General features: G+C 36.5%; 1 protein-coding gene and 1 long non-coding RNA gene across 4 annotated transcripts; one reads left to right on the forward strand and one right to left on the reverse strand.

The window, feature by feature from the left end:
• Positions 1-1429: 1429 nt before the first annotated feature.
• kif3a (kinesin family member 3A) lies at positions 1430-15634 on the forward strand. 3 transcript variants are annotated; one of them, XM_041991185.1, is made up of 19 exons: positions 1430-1609; positions 2082-2355; positions 2577-2721; positions 3254-3338; positions 3520-3625; positions 3805-3944; positions 4252-4449; positions 4793-4967; positions 5058-5156; positions 5902-5988; positions 7121-7129; positions 7615-7771; positions 7894-8074; positions 8694-8804; positions 11105-11230; positions 13451-13504; positions 13583-13651; positions 13768-13898; positions 14722-15634. In XM_041991185.1, the coding sequence occupies exons 1-19, from the start codon at positions 1604-1606 to the stop codon at positions 14768-14770; spliced, it is 2202 nt and encodes a 733-aa protein (XP_041847119.1). In that variant the 5' UTR covers positions 1430-1603; the 3' UTR covers positions 14771-15634. The 3 variants fall into 3 exon arrangements, with proteins under 3 accessions (XP_041847119.1, XP_041847117.1, XP_041847118.1); XM_041991183.1 differs by lacking the exon at positions 5902-5988; XM_041991184.1 differs by lacking the exons at positions 5902-5988; positions 7121-7129 and having other exon boundaries at positions 1431-1609.
• A 226-nt stretch (positions 15635-15860) lies between these two features.
• Positions 15861-17032, reverse strand: LOC121643653. The gene is made up of 4 exons (XR_006011146.1): positions 16866-17032; positions 16742-16792; positions 16272-16361; positions 15861-16075 (listed from the first exon to the last, which is right to left on the reverse strand). It is a non-coding gene; the product is annotated as an uncharacterized LOC121643653 (long non-coding RNA).

A 17032-nucleotide genomic window follows, 5' to 3' on the forward strand; every position in this document is an offset into this window, starting at 1 on the left:
ATTAAGTAATCACAGAGTACCCCTCACTGTGACAGCCTGCAAGGGACAAAAATAATTAAACTTAGAAAATGTAAAATCTAATTTGCTTGCACAGGACAAGGCTGAAAACCATTAGGTAATGGGTGTTATCTTTTGGCCCCCATGGCATAAAAAAATATCTTAATCTGGAAATCACTGCATAGGCTCGTAACATAACCATCGCTACAAAGACAAATGTAAATTAAAACTCCACTATGCAAAGAAAAAACAATACATATGCTAATAAGATCTGGAAACACCACCACTTCCTATGAGCCATAACTCATTTCATATGAACTAAGGTGGAAGTGGAAAACTCCTGTGCTATAATTATCTACTTCTTGGAAATCATGTACGGTGTGTGACCTTGATAAAAGTTACTATTATTATTATTACACATTGCAGCATTTTTTTACATAAAATACAACAAGTGTGACACAATAAGAAAGAAGGAAGAAATGCTTTACTCATTTCATCTGGGCATTTACAAACCACAGTCTTCGTGTATTACAACAACATGGTTTCATAATTAACACAGTCAAGAGTGCGCTACTAGACTGCCTGCAGACTAGGTATTTCATGCTGTGCAAACATTCAACAAATGATACATATAATGCAACTATAGGCCCATCAGTGTTGAGCAACTAAAATCATGTCGAGCTCGAATAAAATAACAATCCATTTTCAAATCCTCATGTTTGGCCTACTTGGGTCCCAAATGCTTACACAATGGTGATACAACATAGCAATGAATATATTGCTGACTTTTTAGGCTGTTCCAAAAACAATGTAAGATCTCGAATGAAACTAGCATGCATCAAATCCAAAGTGCAATTGCTCTTTAATAGGAATGTTGCACACAATGTACAGTGTGAGAGGCATTAAAATTAGAGGCCCTGTAAATATTTCTCAGTAACTTATTTGCAGCTTGAGCAGATTATGGCAGTCAGCTTTGCAATTTGTTCTTATTCTTATTTTTCAAGTTCAAGTTTCAAGGTTTATTTTAAACATGCTCTTTCATTTACAATATCAACATTTTTCCATTTCATGTCTGAAAAGGAGTAGGCAGAAGTATAAACTTATAATGCCCTACCCCATTTCTACAATACACTAACACTCTAACTCTATTTCACAACTCAAATTTCATACTTCACAATAAAAAAAATGTACACACTCCCCTCCCTTCTCCCAAGAAAACAGAAAAATTAAACCAAACACAATATTTCTGTATTTTTATTCTTCTTTTTTGTTATTATAGGTAAATTGGTAAATTGTGTTCTTTCCATGTAAGCCTACTGCACTGCAATGAATCAGCTACAGTAAACGCATGTTCATAGATGTTTACCTTTATACTGTATTTAATTTATAAAACCGATTATGCTGTTTACTGCGTCGTCACGCCTTCTGCCCGTGCGCATGCGCACACAGACAGCCCTAACAACAAGCTATCGGATGTGAACCGTTGATGGAATACATAGCGCTGGTGTATTATTTAATCGTATAACCTTTAGTCAAATGAACAACGCTTTTCAAACATTTAATTGTGATAATACATACTCTATCATCGGCTTTCTGTGTTCTCATTATGCCGGTAAGTCGCGACGTCTGCAAGCGTTTTTATTTTGTGTGGAAGAAGGGTTCCTCCCTTCGTTGGCTGTGATGCTAACCGCCGGTTAGCACTAATAGCTTACTGCTTATCGGTTTCGTAGAAGTGAATTGTAACCATACTCAAAGCTAGGCTTTATCTGTCATCATAGTTAACTTTCCGCCTGTGGTTTCCTGTCACTCAACGCTATCGTCATGCCTGCCTAGCAACAACCCAACAAAATGCGGTGGACAACTAAGAACATAACATTGACTAACCTCTGAAACGTTTTGCCCTGTGGAATTATCTTTAAAAATCTTAAGTTCTTATATTGTTATTATTATTATTATTATTATTATTATTATTATTATTATATTTGGTGATCAGGACAAGTCTGCTTACACGACAATAATGTCGCCATAATGATCTCTTATTAGAATTATTATAACTATTTGTTTATGCATTTTATTTGTTTCAGAGCAATAAGGTTGACAAACATGAGGTCAGCGACAACGTCAAGGTTGTGGTGAGATGTCGTCCCCTCAACCAGAAAGAGAAAATGATGGGCCACAAACAGGCCGTCATAGTGGACGAGATTCGTGGCACAATAACGGTCAACAAGCTGGAGACACCCCAGGAGCCCCCTAAAACCTTCACGTTTGACACTGTGTTTGGACCTGACAGCAAACAACTCGATGTTTACAATCTCACAGCTCGCCCTATTATTGACTCAGTATTGGAAGGATACAATGGTACAATTTGTGTGACCTTTTTAATTAATAAGCCATCAACAGAAAATGTGCTTTACCAAATTAATGACTATATTAACTGCTTCAGACATTGCCATTAAGAAATTTACAATGCGCTTAGTTGCACTCTTAAAGTTAGCTTGTATTTAATTCTAGCTTGTCTTTTTCTGTCTTCATGACCCATGTTACTGTTGATGGGGCTTTGTTTGCTGTTTTTAATATAGGCACAATTTTTGCATACGGGCAAACCGGCACAGGAAAAACATTCACCATGGAAGGTGTGAGAGCAGTGCCGGAACTCAGAGGGATTATCCCAAATTCCTTTGCTCATATTTTTGGTCACATTGCCAAGGCAGAGGGTGATACCAGGTAACATGTTAATACATTAGTCAACAAGCACTGTCATGGGAAGTAGTACAGGTACACTGACACATGCAACACATTATTGACCAATGCCACAATCACAAAAATTACCAGTGAAAACAAAAAATACATTCTGTGGTTTTGCTTTACACTTTAACACTGGGTTATTTGACAGGACCATAACTACTCCAGGAGTACGCACCATACATACTGTAAGGCTACTAAAAATTGTAAGAGCTACATCTTACAGGTTAACTGTTATATTCATGTACTAGTCAAGTCCTGTTAGGTTTTTCAGAAAACCAAAGATTTTCTTAAACTTCTGCAGAGGCAAATTAGGGAATGTAATTTCTTGCATATAATTTTTATTCTGGTTAGATAGCTCTCATAAAACAGTTATTTTTTGTGTTAGAGCACATAAGAGTACAAGAGTAAAAGCTCTTGCAAGGGGTACAAATGTCATGAATAAAAGATTTGCAGTCTGAAATCCCATATCTCACCACCCATGTAATTTAATCTGCACATTCATTTTCAACAGATTCTTAGTTCGTGTTTCATATCTGGAAATTTACAATGAAGAAGTGCGGGACTTATTAGGCAAGGACCAGATGCAAAGGCTAGAGGTAACAGGATACTTTGTTTTTGTTAGTGACAAATAAAACTGTCTGTGATGAGTCAACTTTAAAGTATTTAGTCACTTTTGTTAGCTGGAAATCTAACATAAGGTCTGGTGTGAACATTGTCATATGTTCCCTATGACTTGCAGTTCTCTTTGATAAATATCTCACTTTTTTTGGGGGACAGGTGAAAGAAAGACCAGATGTAGGAGTATACATCAAAGATCTTTCTGGTTACGTCGTGAACAATGCTGATGATATGGACAGAATTATGACACTAGGACACAAAAACCGTAAGCACAACACCAGACAGAATACAGAATGAAATACAAATAAATCAATAAATAAAGATAAAACTTATATTGACAATAACAAAACTTTTAATTTTAGGGAGTCTTAAAGATTTAGCATTCTAAATTAAAGTCAACAAAATCAATAATATTGTCTAATAATGTCATTTTGTTATGTTTAGGGTCTGTCGGTGCTACAAACATGAATGAGCACAGCTCCCGTTCTCATGCTATCTTCACTATTACCATCGAGTGCAGTGAAAAGGGTGTGGACGGAAACCAGCATGTCCGGATGGGAAAACTGCATCTTGTTGATCTGGCAGTATGTATGAGTAAAAATAAAGCACCAGAATGTTATTTTAAAAAGCATGCAAATCCTTAGTATAAAGTCCACTTTCTGGACAAAACTCTGCATGAGTCATACCACTTGGATTATTTCTACCTGGGACATCATGATGAATGTGAGGTGGCAATTCATTAGATATACTGTGGAGCATCTATTCTAATGTGTGTACTTTTGTTTTTCAAGATTTGGAAGAAGAAGCTACTTCCTTGAAAATAAGATGACACTGATGCAATTAGTATGTATCTGGTCTTTGTTAATTATTCTGCAACTCTCAATGCCACAGGGTTCAGAAAGACAGGGTAAGACTGGAGCCACAGGTCAGCGTTTGAAGGAAGCAACAAAGATCAACCTCTCTCTCTCCACACTGGGTAACGTCATTTCTGCACTGGTGGATGGCAAGAGCACGCATGTTCCCTACAGGAATTCAAAACTGACCCGTCTGCTGCAAGATTCGCTCGGAGGAAACTCCAAGACCATGATGGTACAGTGGAAGTTTGGAAGAAGCACCAGAAGCATTTTTCATTGTGCAGTACAGACCTTAACATTGATTGTTTACAAGACTGTTGCCTGAGCTGCTAATAAAAGCAGATTTATTCATAGCTCAGCTCTGAATTGTTGCTAAAATATTAGATCTACTCTCAAAATGTATTGCATTTGGTTTGTTTGATTGGGTTTAAACTGGTTCATTGTCACAAATGGACTGATCAAAGTTAAGTTGAATGACATAAAACTGTTCTGAAGGGCAAAGACTGACATTTTGACATACATAAGGTTCATGCTGCTGTTTTTACTCATATTTAAATGAATGTGTTTCTCCCCTCCAGTGTGCAAATATAGGCCCAGCAGACTACAACTATGATGAGACCATCAGTACCCTGCGCTACGCTAATAGGGCTAAAAACATCAAGAACAAAGCCAGAATCAATGAGGATCCCAAGGATGCCCTGCTTCGCCAGTTTCAGAAAGAGATTGAGGAGCTGAAAAAGAAATTAGAAGAGGGTAAGAAGCCAAACAAACAAGTAACCATAACACTTGCAAGTTACTTTGTTCGTTCTTTCTTAAAATTTCTGCTTTTGTTTGCAATTCAAGGTGAAGAGATCTCCGGCTCAGAGGGTAGTGGATCGGAGGAGATGGATGAAGGTGATGATGAAGCAGGAGAGGCAGGGGAAGGCCGCAGGAGAAGGAGGGGTAAGAATTAGTGCTAATTTGCAGAGATTGTGTGAAGTGATTTTCATGACTTTGATATTTATTGCAGCTCAGTTTACCGCTTTGGTTTAAAGCCCGATAACCATCTGTATAATTTGCTTGCTATCTAATATATAATAATTAATGAATAATTATCTAATTTGAATTATTTATGTGTTTATAGATTATAATACTGTCAAATTCAGTTCTTTGGACTTTTACCTATCTGAAGTTATTTAATGTAACTATCTGGGTTGTTCTCTAAAGCTTTAAGAATTCCCCTTTTCACACCTTTTATTCTTAACTAATATGGAAAGTTTCGAAGCTGAATGCAAATTATTCATTAGTCATTACATTTCTTGCAGCACTGACATATTCTCCACAGGGCCTACGTTTTTTTGGAGTTTTAAAATGACATCTTTCCCTCTTTCACTTGTCATTGATGTTATTTCACTATAGTATTAGCCTAATCTGCTTTAATGATAACAAATTTATATACCCAAATTTCCCTGAGGGCTCTCTGAAGGGATTAATAAAGTATTTCTATTCTATTTCTATTCTAAAATCAGCCAGACTTTGTGAGTATTTATAGTTTGCTTGTCTGCAACCACACAACCGTTAGTCAGATTCATGGTTAGCATCTATATATTATGCTAAACTTAAAGCCATCTTACTCTGAACATTTCACTTTTGTCATTCCTATATGTGGTCTTTGTCAGTATCGGTGCTTCCTTTGCTTCTTTTCCAGATAGTGGCAGTAACAGCAGCACTAATAGTTCAGAGTTTACCTGCATTTCTTCAGTGCCAAACCCCACTGAGGACAAACCTCAGGATAGTGAGTTGGAGCAGCACCCTGCTTACCAGCCCAACTGCCTAACAATTTTGGCCCTTTTCACACATGGAAGCTACAAATTTCAGACATTTAAATCCAATTGATCCAATATAATATATTTTTTTTCAGTTCATTATGACCTTTCCTTCAATTAATAATATGGGAGCTGAGTCATTGTTGTCTGTTGCTTTATTAATCTCATGGTGGTCAATGCTCGATTGAGAAATATAGGATGACATCATATCATAGTAGTATCAGTTCCTTAAACTGTTTGGTAAAGTTTTTATTCATATTCTTTCAACAGCTCTGTTTTTTGTGTTGTGTATGTCAGTGGTTTCATAGAGGGGGTTTCCTAATTATTTGATGTCTAGTTCTTGATGATGTCTAGGTTACAGCTTGTGTAAACTGTCAAAGATCCTGAGAAGACAATTTGGCTGAGTGATTCTTTTTTTCCAGATTATTCAGGGTTTGAATTCATGTGTGAAAGGGGCTCTGCTTTCCTTGTGTCTTGGTCACTCCTGTAGCCTCACAGCACAATTCCCTCTATTGCTATTGACCACCCTCTGGTATTTTCATGGCTAAAATATCAAAGATTTACATGAAAATTATTCCAGTTTATTTATTTATTTTTATTTATTTATTTATTTATTTATTTTAGGTTTAATTAAGATTCCTCAGATTGTGCAGTAGTACCTAAGTTCAGTGTATCTTCCCTATTGAACTGATCCTTTTTGAAGCATTGTTACTGTCTGAGGAGTATATTGTTTTCAAATTTTAGCTAATTTATCCCACTTTAACATAACAAACTGTTTCAGCATGACAATTTCACACAGGTCAGCCTGCAACTCTGATCTTCTATATTGTGGTGTTTATAAACTCTTAACCACAGACATCCACCCACAGCATAGTTATTAAATAAAACCATGTACTTTCTTTTTCTTTGCCTCAAGTTAGTTCTACTGAAAACATGAAAGTCATTTTCTTTTTCCCACTCCCACTCCTGTACTTGGTGTTCCACTGTGTAAAGTTGATAGACTTTTGAGATTACTCTGTAATGTGTTGCTCTTTCTCTCTCTCTTCATCCTCATGGTGCAAATGATGCCTGTCTGACTTGCTATACACCTCTTAATTGAAGAAGAAAGAGGTTGGTGTAAGAAAATACATGATCTTGGTATCATGTACAGCGGTGTCTGATCGCATAAACTATCATGATGGTCACAGCCTGTTTTGTAGCTATTGCTGTCTGTCATATTTGCAGATCATTGCTGTTAGCATTGCTTTGTTTGTCAGTGTCAGACTGACAAACAGTTATATACATTTTAAAAGGTCATTGTCATTCATTATGTTTAGAGTTTGCATTTAATATAGTTTCTCTTACACCAACAAGAAGTTTTGAATTAGGACATAACGGCAGTTGGATCTCATTGGTTTTCATTGTTAAGAACTGAAGCTCCTTAAAAGACACAGTTGCTCATTTAGATGTATTAAATTTTTTATGAAATTTATTAATTGAAGATGCATATATTAAACAATATTACAGCTTTAGTAAAATATGAATATATCTGTACTTGAAAATATGATGAGAAACATGTTTCTGACATTTCGGTATCCTGTGTCTCTATTTTTAAGGAAGGAAGAAGGTTTCGCCAGACAAGATGGTGGAGATGCAGGCAAAGATTGAAGAAGAAAGAAAGGCTTTGGAGGCCAAGCTGGACATGGAGGAAGAGGAGAGGAATAAGGCGAGAGCAGAGCTGGAGAGGAGGGAGAAGGACCTTCTTAAAGCCCAGTGAGTTCATGTAAAAAGGAAGAACAAAAAATCTGATCACTTTTAAAATATTGTAATTGATTTTAGTTATATCAAAATGTGCAACTAGTCATTAGATAACCAAAGTAACCTTGTCCTCCTAGACAGGAGCATCACCTCCTACTGGAGAAATTGTCAGCCTTGGAGAAGAAGGTGATTGTGGGTGGGGTGGATCTCCTGGCCAAAGCTGAGGAGCAAGAGAAGCTCTTAGAGGAGTCGAACAATGAACTTGAAGAACGTCGCAGGAGAGCAGAGCAGCTGCGTAAGGAGCTTGAGGAGAAAGAGGTATGAAGATAAAGACTAGCTAACAATCCAGCTCTTACTGCCTCCACCGAGTGTGCTAACTAATTAGCCCCTAATGCTATTTATTCACCTGTTAAACAAAGTGAATGATGACATTAATTAATGAGTGAAATATGTATGAACTTTTGTCATGCTGTAGCTTAAAGGAACCTTGTAATGAAATAAAGTACCAATATTCCTCGAGTTAATGCTACATTTAAAGTCCAAAAAAAAAAAAAAAGATTAATTTGTATAGGCAAAAGTCCTTTCCTGATTTTAAAATATTGCCATACTCTATCAGACGTCAGCTGTCTGTGACTGAGTCAGATTGGTAGGGTCGATGACAGGGGAACCTGCTGCTAAAGACCAAATTGCTCAAATCAGTAAAAGCTGCTACTATAAGTCATTGTGGTTGGAATTATGGTTAAAGTCTCATAGTCCTCTTACTTTGTCTACTCATCACTGAAAGATGTTCAAGTTTAAAATGATGTCCTTATTTCATTCTTCTTTTTCTTCTTCTTCTTTTTATTATTATTATTGTTATTATTTTTGTTGTTGATGATGATGATATATATAATTATTATTTATGTTATAACCAATTACCTTTTTCCTCTTAAAACAGCAAGAGCGTCTAGACATAGAAGAAAAGTACACTAGCCTTCAGGAGGAGGCTCAAGGAAAGACCAAGAAGCTGAAGAAAGTTTGGACCATGCTAATGGCTGCCAAATCAGAAGTAAGCATAACTGACTGATTACTGACATGTTTGAGTGTCCCTGTAAGCTGGTACAAACCTCATTATGTGAAAAGTTGGGAAGTTTACTAAAATCCAGTAAACAGTTAAATCTGTCGTTGTTAATTTGTTTTAACCTTTAAAGGACAGAAGTCCAAATGAATTGTTTAAGTTTTTATTTATTTATTTTTTATTGACCATTGTGTTTAGAAAATGTTATGAATAGAAAAATACTATTGAATTTGGTGCAACTAGGGATGTTCCAATGCCATTTATTTCTGTCCGATACTGATTCCAAAACCTGGGGTTTAGGTATCTGCCGATACCGAGATACGATACCAGGGTTATATTTTAAAAAGGTCTATAAATTGTATTTCATTCTTCATCTTCACGTGATAGTGACATGGATCTGCTTGACACGAGACTGATAAATTTTTGCTATTGCTAGTGGGTCCACTAACAATACTTTGGGTTAAATATAAGATGAACAATAAACCAATAGTTTCCTCCTTGTCAGATGAATAATAAACAAGCGCAACAAGACAGCTAGCACCAGAGAAGCCGATCAGCTGATCACCGACAGCCAGTCACGCAACAACAGGAAAGAGAGGAGGTGTAGAACATTTTTGACAGCCTTAAAATTTATTTGTATAATTCATATTTTATTAACATGTGAAATCCATGATGGTCACAGAACTGTTTTAATTATTGAGTAAATAAACTCGGATCAAATAATTTCTATTAAAAACTATCTTGAAATTGGACATACAGTAAACGTTTTCCACAAAGAACAGGGGCTGTTAATCCAGGACAATAAATTCTAAGACGTCGGTTATTACGGTGCCTTTCTAATGCAAATTCCTCATGTTTTTTTAATTAAGCATTTGCCATTTGTTTGTTGTTGCTGTGGTTCGTTGTGCATTTCCTTTAAGGCAACAAACTCATACTCTTTCATGTGATTTCAACCAAAATGCTTTATAAGGTTGCTGGTGGTAAATTTGGCAGCATTCATGTTGCCCCTGGAAACTTCAGTCCTGCATATTAGGCATGTTGCTGGTTTGCTAACAGGATTTTCTAATGAGTAATGACTCCAAATTACTAACATACTATTAATGCTAAATGTTAGCACAACTGTGACTCATGTGCAGCTGCTTCTCCACCTACCAACTCAAAACAACAGTCACGCAAGACTGCGTGACATCCTGTGTCTGTGTGTGGTTGTGTTGGGCAGCAAACAAAGAATTATAATTCCGTTTCCATGGTATCGGATGGTGTTTAGGCAGAAATACTCGCCGATACCAATCCCCTTACTTTTGTTAGGATCGGAGAGTGTTTCCAATGCTAGTATCGGTATCGGCCCTTTCCTACCAACAACACATTCAAGACAGTGTTGGGAAAGAGGTATGTTTACAATTGTGTTACATCACCTTCACTTTTGATTGCACGTTTTAATCATATGGGACCTGAGAATAATGAAAGTTGCAGATTTTTAAGAGGAATCTTGTGTCCATTCTTGCTGTATATAAGATTTCTTCTGCTCAACAGTCGGTGGTTGTTGATTCTCCTTCTCATGATGGGCCATGGATTTTTCATAGGGAACAGATAATCAGTCACATAGACACTGTGTCCCTGAAGCCACATGCAGAGTGAGGTTTGGCACTGTCTTTCTAAAATAACTAAAGATCGCTGGGAAAAAATGTTGTCTTATGGTACTATTTGTCTCCAAAATTCCAATAAACACCTCTGTAGCAACGGTATCTTCACATTTATGTAAGTTACTATTGCCATGGACACTGATGTTCCCCCAGCCTGAGGTCTTTTTCATCCTTGGCATGTAAAACCAGGCCTCAGTTTTTTCACCAACAGCTGCTGAAAAGTAGTCTCATCTGACCACTAAATACATGTCCACTGTCTTGCCATCTTAGGTGACCTTGTGCTCAGATAACTATGTGGTATTTCTGCACAGTTGATAAATGGTTTTCTCCTTGCATAATACAGCTTCAAGTTACATTTCTGGATGCAGAAAAAAAAATAGTTTTCCAATGTACTCCTGTACCCATGTGGCTATATTGATCGTAGCGGTGAGATGGTTTCAATGATGCCCAGATGTCTTTTCCATATATTATGCTGAATGATTTAAGTTCCAGTTAAAAACACAATGTATTCTGTATTCTGTGTAGAACTGAATTAAAAATTTCCTTAATTAGAACTGAAATTAGTAAATTCACTGTTTAAGTTTAGATTTGTCTGATCAGGAATTACCAGATATCCACTTATTGATGTACTTGTGTTTGATTTGTTAGATGGCAGACCTACAACAAGAGCACAACCGAGAAATCGAGGGCCTCCTGGAGAACATCCGCCAACTGAGCCGAGAGCTCCGGCTTCAGATGCTCATCATAGATAACTTCATTCCTCAGGAATACCAGGTCTGTCTGTGTTTTCTATCATAGTTTAAGTCCTCTAACCCTCATTTCAAGTTTGATCTGATTCTTAATTGTACTTCTGTGACATATGAAATGACCATTACATAACATCTGATTTGACCTGTTTCTGACTTAATTCGTGATTATTAACTCTAAAGTAGAGACCTGCAATGAACGGGAATGCCTGCGGGTCCCACAGGACCCACCACAGTTCTCCCGAATCAGGCTGGATTTACACACACTTGGGCGGAAGCGGGCGGTCAGACCAAAACGGGTCGCGTCCCACCTCCTACACATGTCCTGATTGACTCTCAGACAACAGTGTGTGAGTCAGAGAGAAGCAGATGATGAGTGGTAAGGAAGAGTTGGAGGGCAAGGTCAAGTCGGTTGAAAGTAAAATAAGAGATTGCACATACAAAGTGCAAGCTAACTAAAGTGGGAGTCAGACATTTAAAGGTGCTTCCAAATTGTTGACGAAGGTGGCAAAAAGCCTTCTTCTTAAACTTCTGTGCTGTATGCATGTCAGCCCGATGTTACTAGTAGCACAGGTCACATGACCCAGGGTGGCTTGTGTGTGGGCCGTCAACCAAAACCTCACTCAGTACTCTACGCTCTGGAAAAATCCCCCATAAATTGTTATGAGAAGATCGTCTTCAGAACTTGCATTAAAAATCTTGGGACCTGGTGTGACATGTGGGTATCTCTTGTGCAGTCAGGAGAAGGAAGTGGGCAGGAACGCACAGGGAGGCGTCCCGTGCAGGTCTCTACTCTAAAGGTGACTAGCAGCCCTGATTAGTAGGGGTGTAACAATACATTGATCTACATTGATACATCGATCACATGGTCAGTGAACCAATGACATCAGTCCAAAATGCAACCATCCTTCAAAAGTTGATTCAATAACCATTTATCAAATGCACTTTTATTTTGAAAATGGCTGTATTCTGAGTTCTTCTGGCACATTGTTTTCCATTTATTACTAGTCTATTTTTGTAATAAGAATAGATAGTTTTTGTTTTTTTATTTTAATTGGTTATTTAAATACCTGAGCTCAGGAATAAAAATGTTAAATGATTCTCTAGTTGCTTTTTGTGATTTTGATATGAATGGAAATGACTGTGTTTAATTACCTGTGATGTCTTTTCAAATCAGTCGGTAGATCCTAAATCAAATCAAAATCAGATTGTGAATGAATTTCAGATATTGGCAAACTTCAAATCACTATAATATCATATTGTGAGCCAACTGGTGATTTACATCCCTACTGATTAGAATGACTAACTGCTGCCTCAGTGGTAGCGCTGATCTTGTTGTAGCTAAAAAGTTTTTCACATTTTCTCTGATTTTCAGCTGTTCATTAAATTGGTTGCATTGTAGAATCTAGCTGTTGCTGAGGAGAGCAGGACAGCAAAATGAGAAATCTGAGGGAATTGTTGATTTTTAAAACAGCTTCATTTTAGCCAAAAGCAATCCACTGATATAGACCCAGAAACACTGACTGACTTTTGGTATTGGCCTGTTATATCTCCATTCTGTTGCTTTACAGATTTTTTTTTCTCTACATAATAGCAATTATTTTTTCCCCACATTTTGCATGCTGGCTAAATAAGGAAGTACTTTGATGATAATCTAATTTTTTTTTTCTCAGTTTTGGTGTTTGGGTGACACATCTGTGGTATTTACTCAGTGGAATAATGACACTAGCAATAATAATGTAACACTAGCAGCTGGTTTCTCAACAGTTAGTGTAAAGGAGGTGTTATGTTCTAATATCAATTTCTAGATCTTGTTAGTGTCTGATAAAGAACCCAAATGATCAGGCTTGTACATCTCTCATAATCTCATATCTAGCATTTCCAAAAAATTGCACCACAGATATTGTGCAAACACCACTGGACACTTAAAAAAGAAGACGGCATATAGCAACACACCATATGCCCAATTTGGAAGATTTTGTTAATATGCGATATATATTTTAAATTATTTTAATATTTTTGTCACGCAATTGTATCAAAACACATTGTTGATGAATTATCGTGGTAATGCATGTCTATCTGGCAATTAGACTCTGGATATTATGTGATAATAACACACTTGTGCATGCATCTGAAATGATAAAAATTGTTGATTCAAAAGCACACATAGCATGTGCAGTGCACTCATTGTATGGAGCGAAAAACAGGCTGACTGCCTGTCCTTAATTTTTTCATGTTTTCTTTGCAGGAGATGATAGAAAATTATGTGCACTGGAATGAAGACATTGGAGAGTGGCAGCTGGTGAGCTCACAGCTGATCTACACATTATTGTGCACTCGATAGCTACAAGTCTGCATTGACTTAATTTGTGTCTTTCAGAAATGTGTGGCTTACACAGGCAACAACATGAGAAAGCAAACCCCTGCTCCAGATAAAAAGGAAAAAGATGTGAGTTGTAGAAAATTGTTTTTGCTTAGTGACCGACTTTCTTGATGCCTAATTATTTTACTTGATTCAAAGTGTAAAATTGTCCCCTTTCTTTCTTCCTTTTTTTATTCCTGTAGCCATTCGAGGTGGATTTATCTCATGTGTACCTTGCATATACAGAGGAGAGTATGCGCCAGTCACTGATGAAACTAGAGAGGCCCAAAACTTCCAAAAGTAGCAAAAGTGGCCGACCCAAGACCGGACGAAGGTAAGTACTTTTAAAACACAGCAGAGAGACTGCAGCTGACACAGTGTGGCATTGTAGCTAATAGCAATAAAGTGAATAAAGGCACATGTGGATTACACCTTGATTACATGTAATATTTATGTAATATCCTAATATAATATAAAATTACACCGAGTGCTATATTTAAACAAAATATTGACATCCTGTAATAATTTTCAGATGGCTAGTTTCAGTTTATCTGCCATGATCATGTTGAATAATCTAATAAAAATAAAATGTATAAAAATGTCTTCTTCCTCTTTATTTCCCGACTTAGGCTTATTTACACTCGAGTAATCCTTACTTTCGTCTTCTCAAGGATACATTTTTTCTTTAGTAGGTGGTTACAAAAGTCCATTCTGTCTCTGATAATTCTTAGTTGCAATTCTACTGAAATACAATTTTTAATACTGGATCTTTATCTGATTTGTACAAAACACAAATCACACACACGCACACACACCAATTTTGACTTTAGTCAAGGGTTTTCTGAAAAGATAAAAAATTAGTCTGGATTCATCTGTTCTGCACATAAGCTACATAGATTATAACCTGTGCAACTTAAGTTTTAAATTAGTTTTAAAATGACTCTCCTGCTGCATAATAATAATAATAGTAAATGCAAATAAATAAGTATTGTTGTTCATGCACAGTAATTAGCAGCATTTTCTAATCAACTTTTGATTGAAACATGCTGACACTCGGAATGATAGCATTTGCTCTTTTTGTGATATGCTGCTGTTCTGAGAAATGTTGTTATCTCCCTTAAGTTGATAACATTAACCACAAAGCCATCTCTTTACAGGAAAAGATCTGCAAAGCCAGACGCTGTGATCGAATCCCTTCTGCAGTGATGATGGCGTAGAGAAGGTCAACATTTCACTGCAACTTTCATATTACTAAGAAGTTGCTATAGGTGAACAGTATAACATTTTCTGCATACACTGTATAGTTGGTGAAGTTTTAAATGTGAAAGCGCTGCATCTGTGGCAAGAAAAATACCACTTGTGTACAAAGGAGCGAGCACACTTTGAGGAAGATGCCTGCGGTATAATATCTTAATGATTATTTGAAAAGCAACAGATTGTGACATCTTCACAGCAACCAACGATCTGTAGGAAGTCATTAGTCAGGATGTAAAAAGTTTATTGTGGTCATGGCCTACAAACTTCAAAGAGTTTATATTGAAGTTTGCTGTGTGTATTCTGACTCTGTAGCGCCTCAAAGGTTAAGTCTTAACTAATGCTTTGCTGATTTCCTGCAATGTAACCAATGGATTTGACAATGTAATTAAATTCTAATCAAAAGCAAATTATTCTGTTCTTAAAACATACTAAAGCCTTATTGTCCAGCTGAGTTCAATATGAAACAAATAAAGTATGTCAGTTAACTTAGCAAATGAAAAGTGTGTGTAATATGCTTTCCTTTAGGTCAGAAGCATAGGGGCATGCATGCCAACCAGCTCTTATGTTTGTGCCATTTGCTAGCCTAAACGAGTCGTCTTTTTATTTCAGGATGTTATATGACACTTTACACCTTACATACTGTACTGCTTAGTATAAAACACTAGTAGAAAAGTTTTTGTGAAGTTTATTTGACTTTACTTTTCTGATATTCTGTAGTGGACGCACACTGACTTTTAATTTTTTTAATCATGTTTGTCAAATGTTTACACCAACAAAACCCTGGATTTTATTTATTAAATTATTTTAAATGTGTTATCTTGGTTTGTTTTTCTTCTTTATCTCATGAAATAAATCTATAATGTTGCTTGTTTTTTCTGTTTGCTGCAGATGATAATTGTGGCCCAGAGCTGTCCCACCAGCGCCACACATTTAGGACTTCTTCAGAGTAAATGTCAGCTTTAATGAAATAAAGATAAATGGCTGTTGTTAGATTAGAGGCTAACACTAGGGGGAAAGAAAGACTAGAAACAGATTACTTAAATAGATTTATTTATTTATAAATACAAAAGCTGCTGAACATATAAATATTATAATAAATAGAATGTATTTGATGTATTTAAGGCCAGTCCTTTGGCATTTTTATTAGGCTTAATTATTCATGGTTAGGTTCGCACATTCCACCACAGCTTTCAGAAGCCTTTGTAGTGTAATCCTACTGCCGTTGATGGGCAAGTGGCAATTGGTGTCCCCAGTCTGAAACAAAATTAGTTTGACAATTATATTTTAATTCCTCGCTACACTTAACAAACATAAAAAAAACAAAAACATTATAAAGAAAAGATGTCATTGATTGTTATGACAAATGACTTTTTGAGTAACTGCAAGCCCTTTGATAAATTTGATTATGGATGAGTAATGGCTTGTCAAAATACAAGTAAATTGTACTTACTTCGTTGTTGTATTGCGTCAAAACACGGGTGAGTTTTGATAGCCCTTTGAAGTCCTTCAGAGCCTTCTCAGCCAAACAGAAGAATTTCAACTGTGAGGGGAAAAGCAAGGTTAAAAGTGCATCCAATATGTAATAACTTAGAACTAAAGTTTAACAGACAGAAATCTTATTGGAAACATCTTTTAACCCATTCAGACTTCAGGCATCCTTCAAAAATAGCTTCTGAAATACAGGAGTTTTCTTCCAAATTTCTCAGCCTTTTACGAGATTGGAGACCTAATGTTTTTAGGGCTTGAGCACACCACTTATATTGTGATGAGTGACTTTGGTTTTTGTATTTAACTATATGTTTTCAAAGTTTTTGTCATAGGCTTAAAAGGCAACAACATGCACACATTGCATCAAGTTTGAATGGATTAATCTGACAGCTGTCGAAGCTCACAGTAAAATATGCAACTTCTCCAACTTACCACACAATTTTTGTGATTTGGCCATATCTTTGGCACCAGCACAGAAGAGTTCTAAAATGACAAATAAGTTAATATATTTTCAAATAAACAAAGAAAACAACATGTAATATTGTAATTTTCTCACCACATGCACACTTTTGGCTTCTTCTTGAATGTTCTTTAAGAAGTGTTTTTTAATCCCATCTTGACCATGTATTGCCGCTCCATACGCAAACACGAACATGATCATCAGTGTAAAATGCTGAAAAAAAAAAACCTTCATGTCTGAAACAGAGCTTGAACGGGCGCTGT

Source organism: Melanotaenia boesemani, chromosome 7 (assembly GCF_017639745.1).
Source record: "Melanotaenia boesemani isolate fMelBoe1 chromosome 7, fMelBoe1.pri, whole genome shotgun sequence".
NCBI classification, from domain to species: domain Eukaryota; kingdom Metazoa; phylum Chordata; class Actinopteri; order Atheriniformes; family Melanotaeniidae; genus Melanotaenia; species Melanotaenia boesemani.

Excerpts from the sequence above, each read along its gene's own strand:
- kif3a (XM_041991185.1), top strand. Across the intron at positions 4,968-5,057 it reads GAAAAAGAAATTAGAAGAGG|GTGAAGAGATCTCCGGCTCA; the intron begins GTAAGAAGCCAA and ends TTGCAATTCAAG. Across the intron at positions 13,505-13,582 it reads ACATTGGAGAGTGGCAGCTG|AAATGTGTGGCTTACACAGG; the intron begins GTGAGCTCACAG and ends TGTGTCTTTCAG.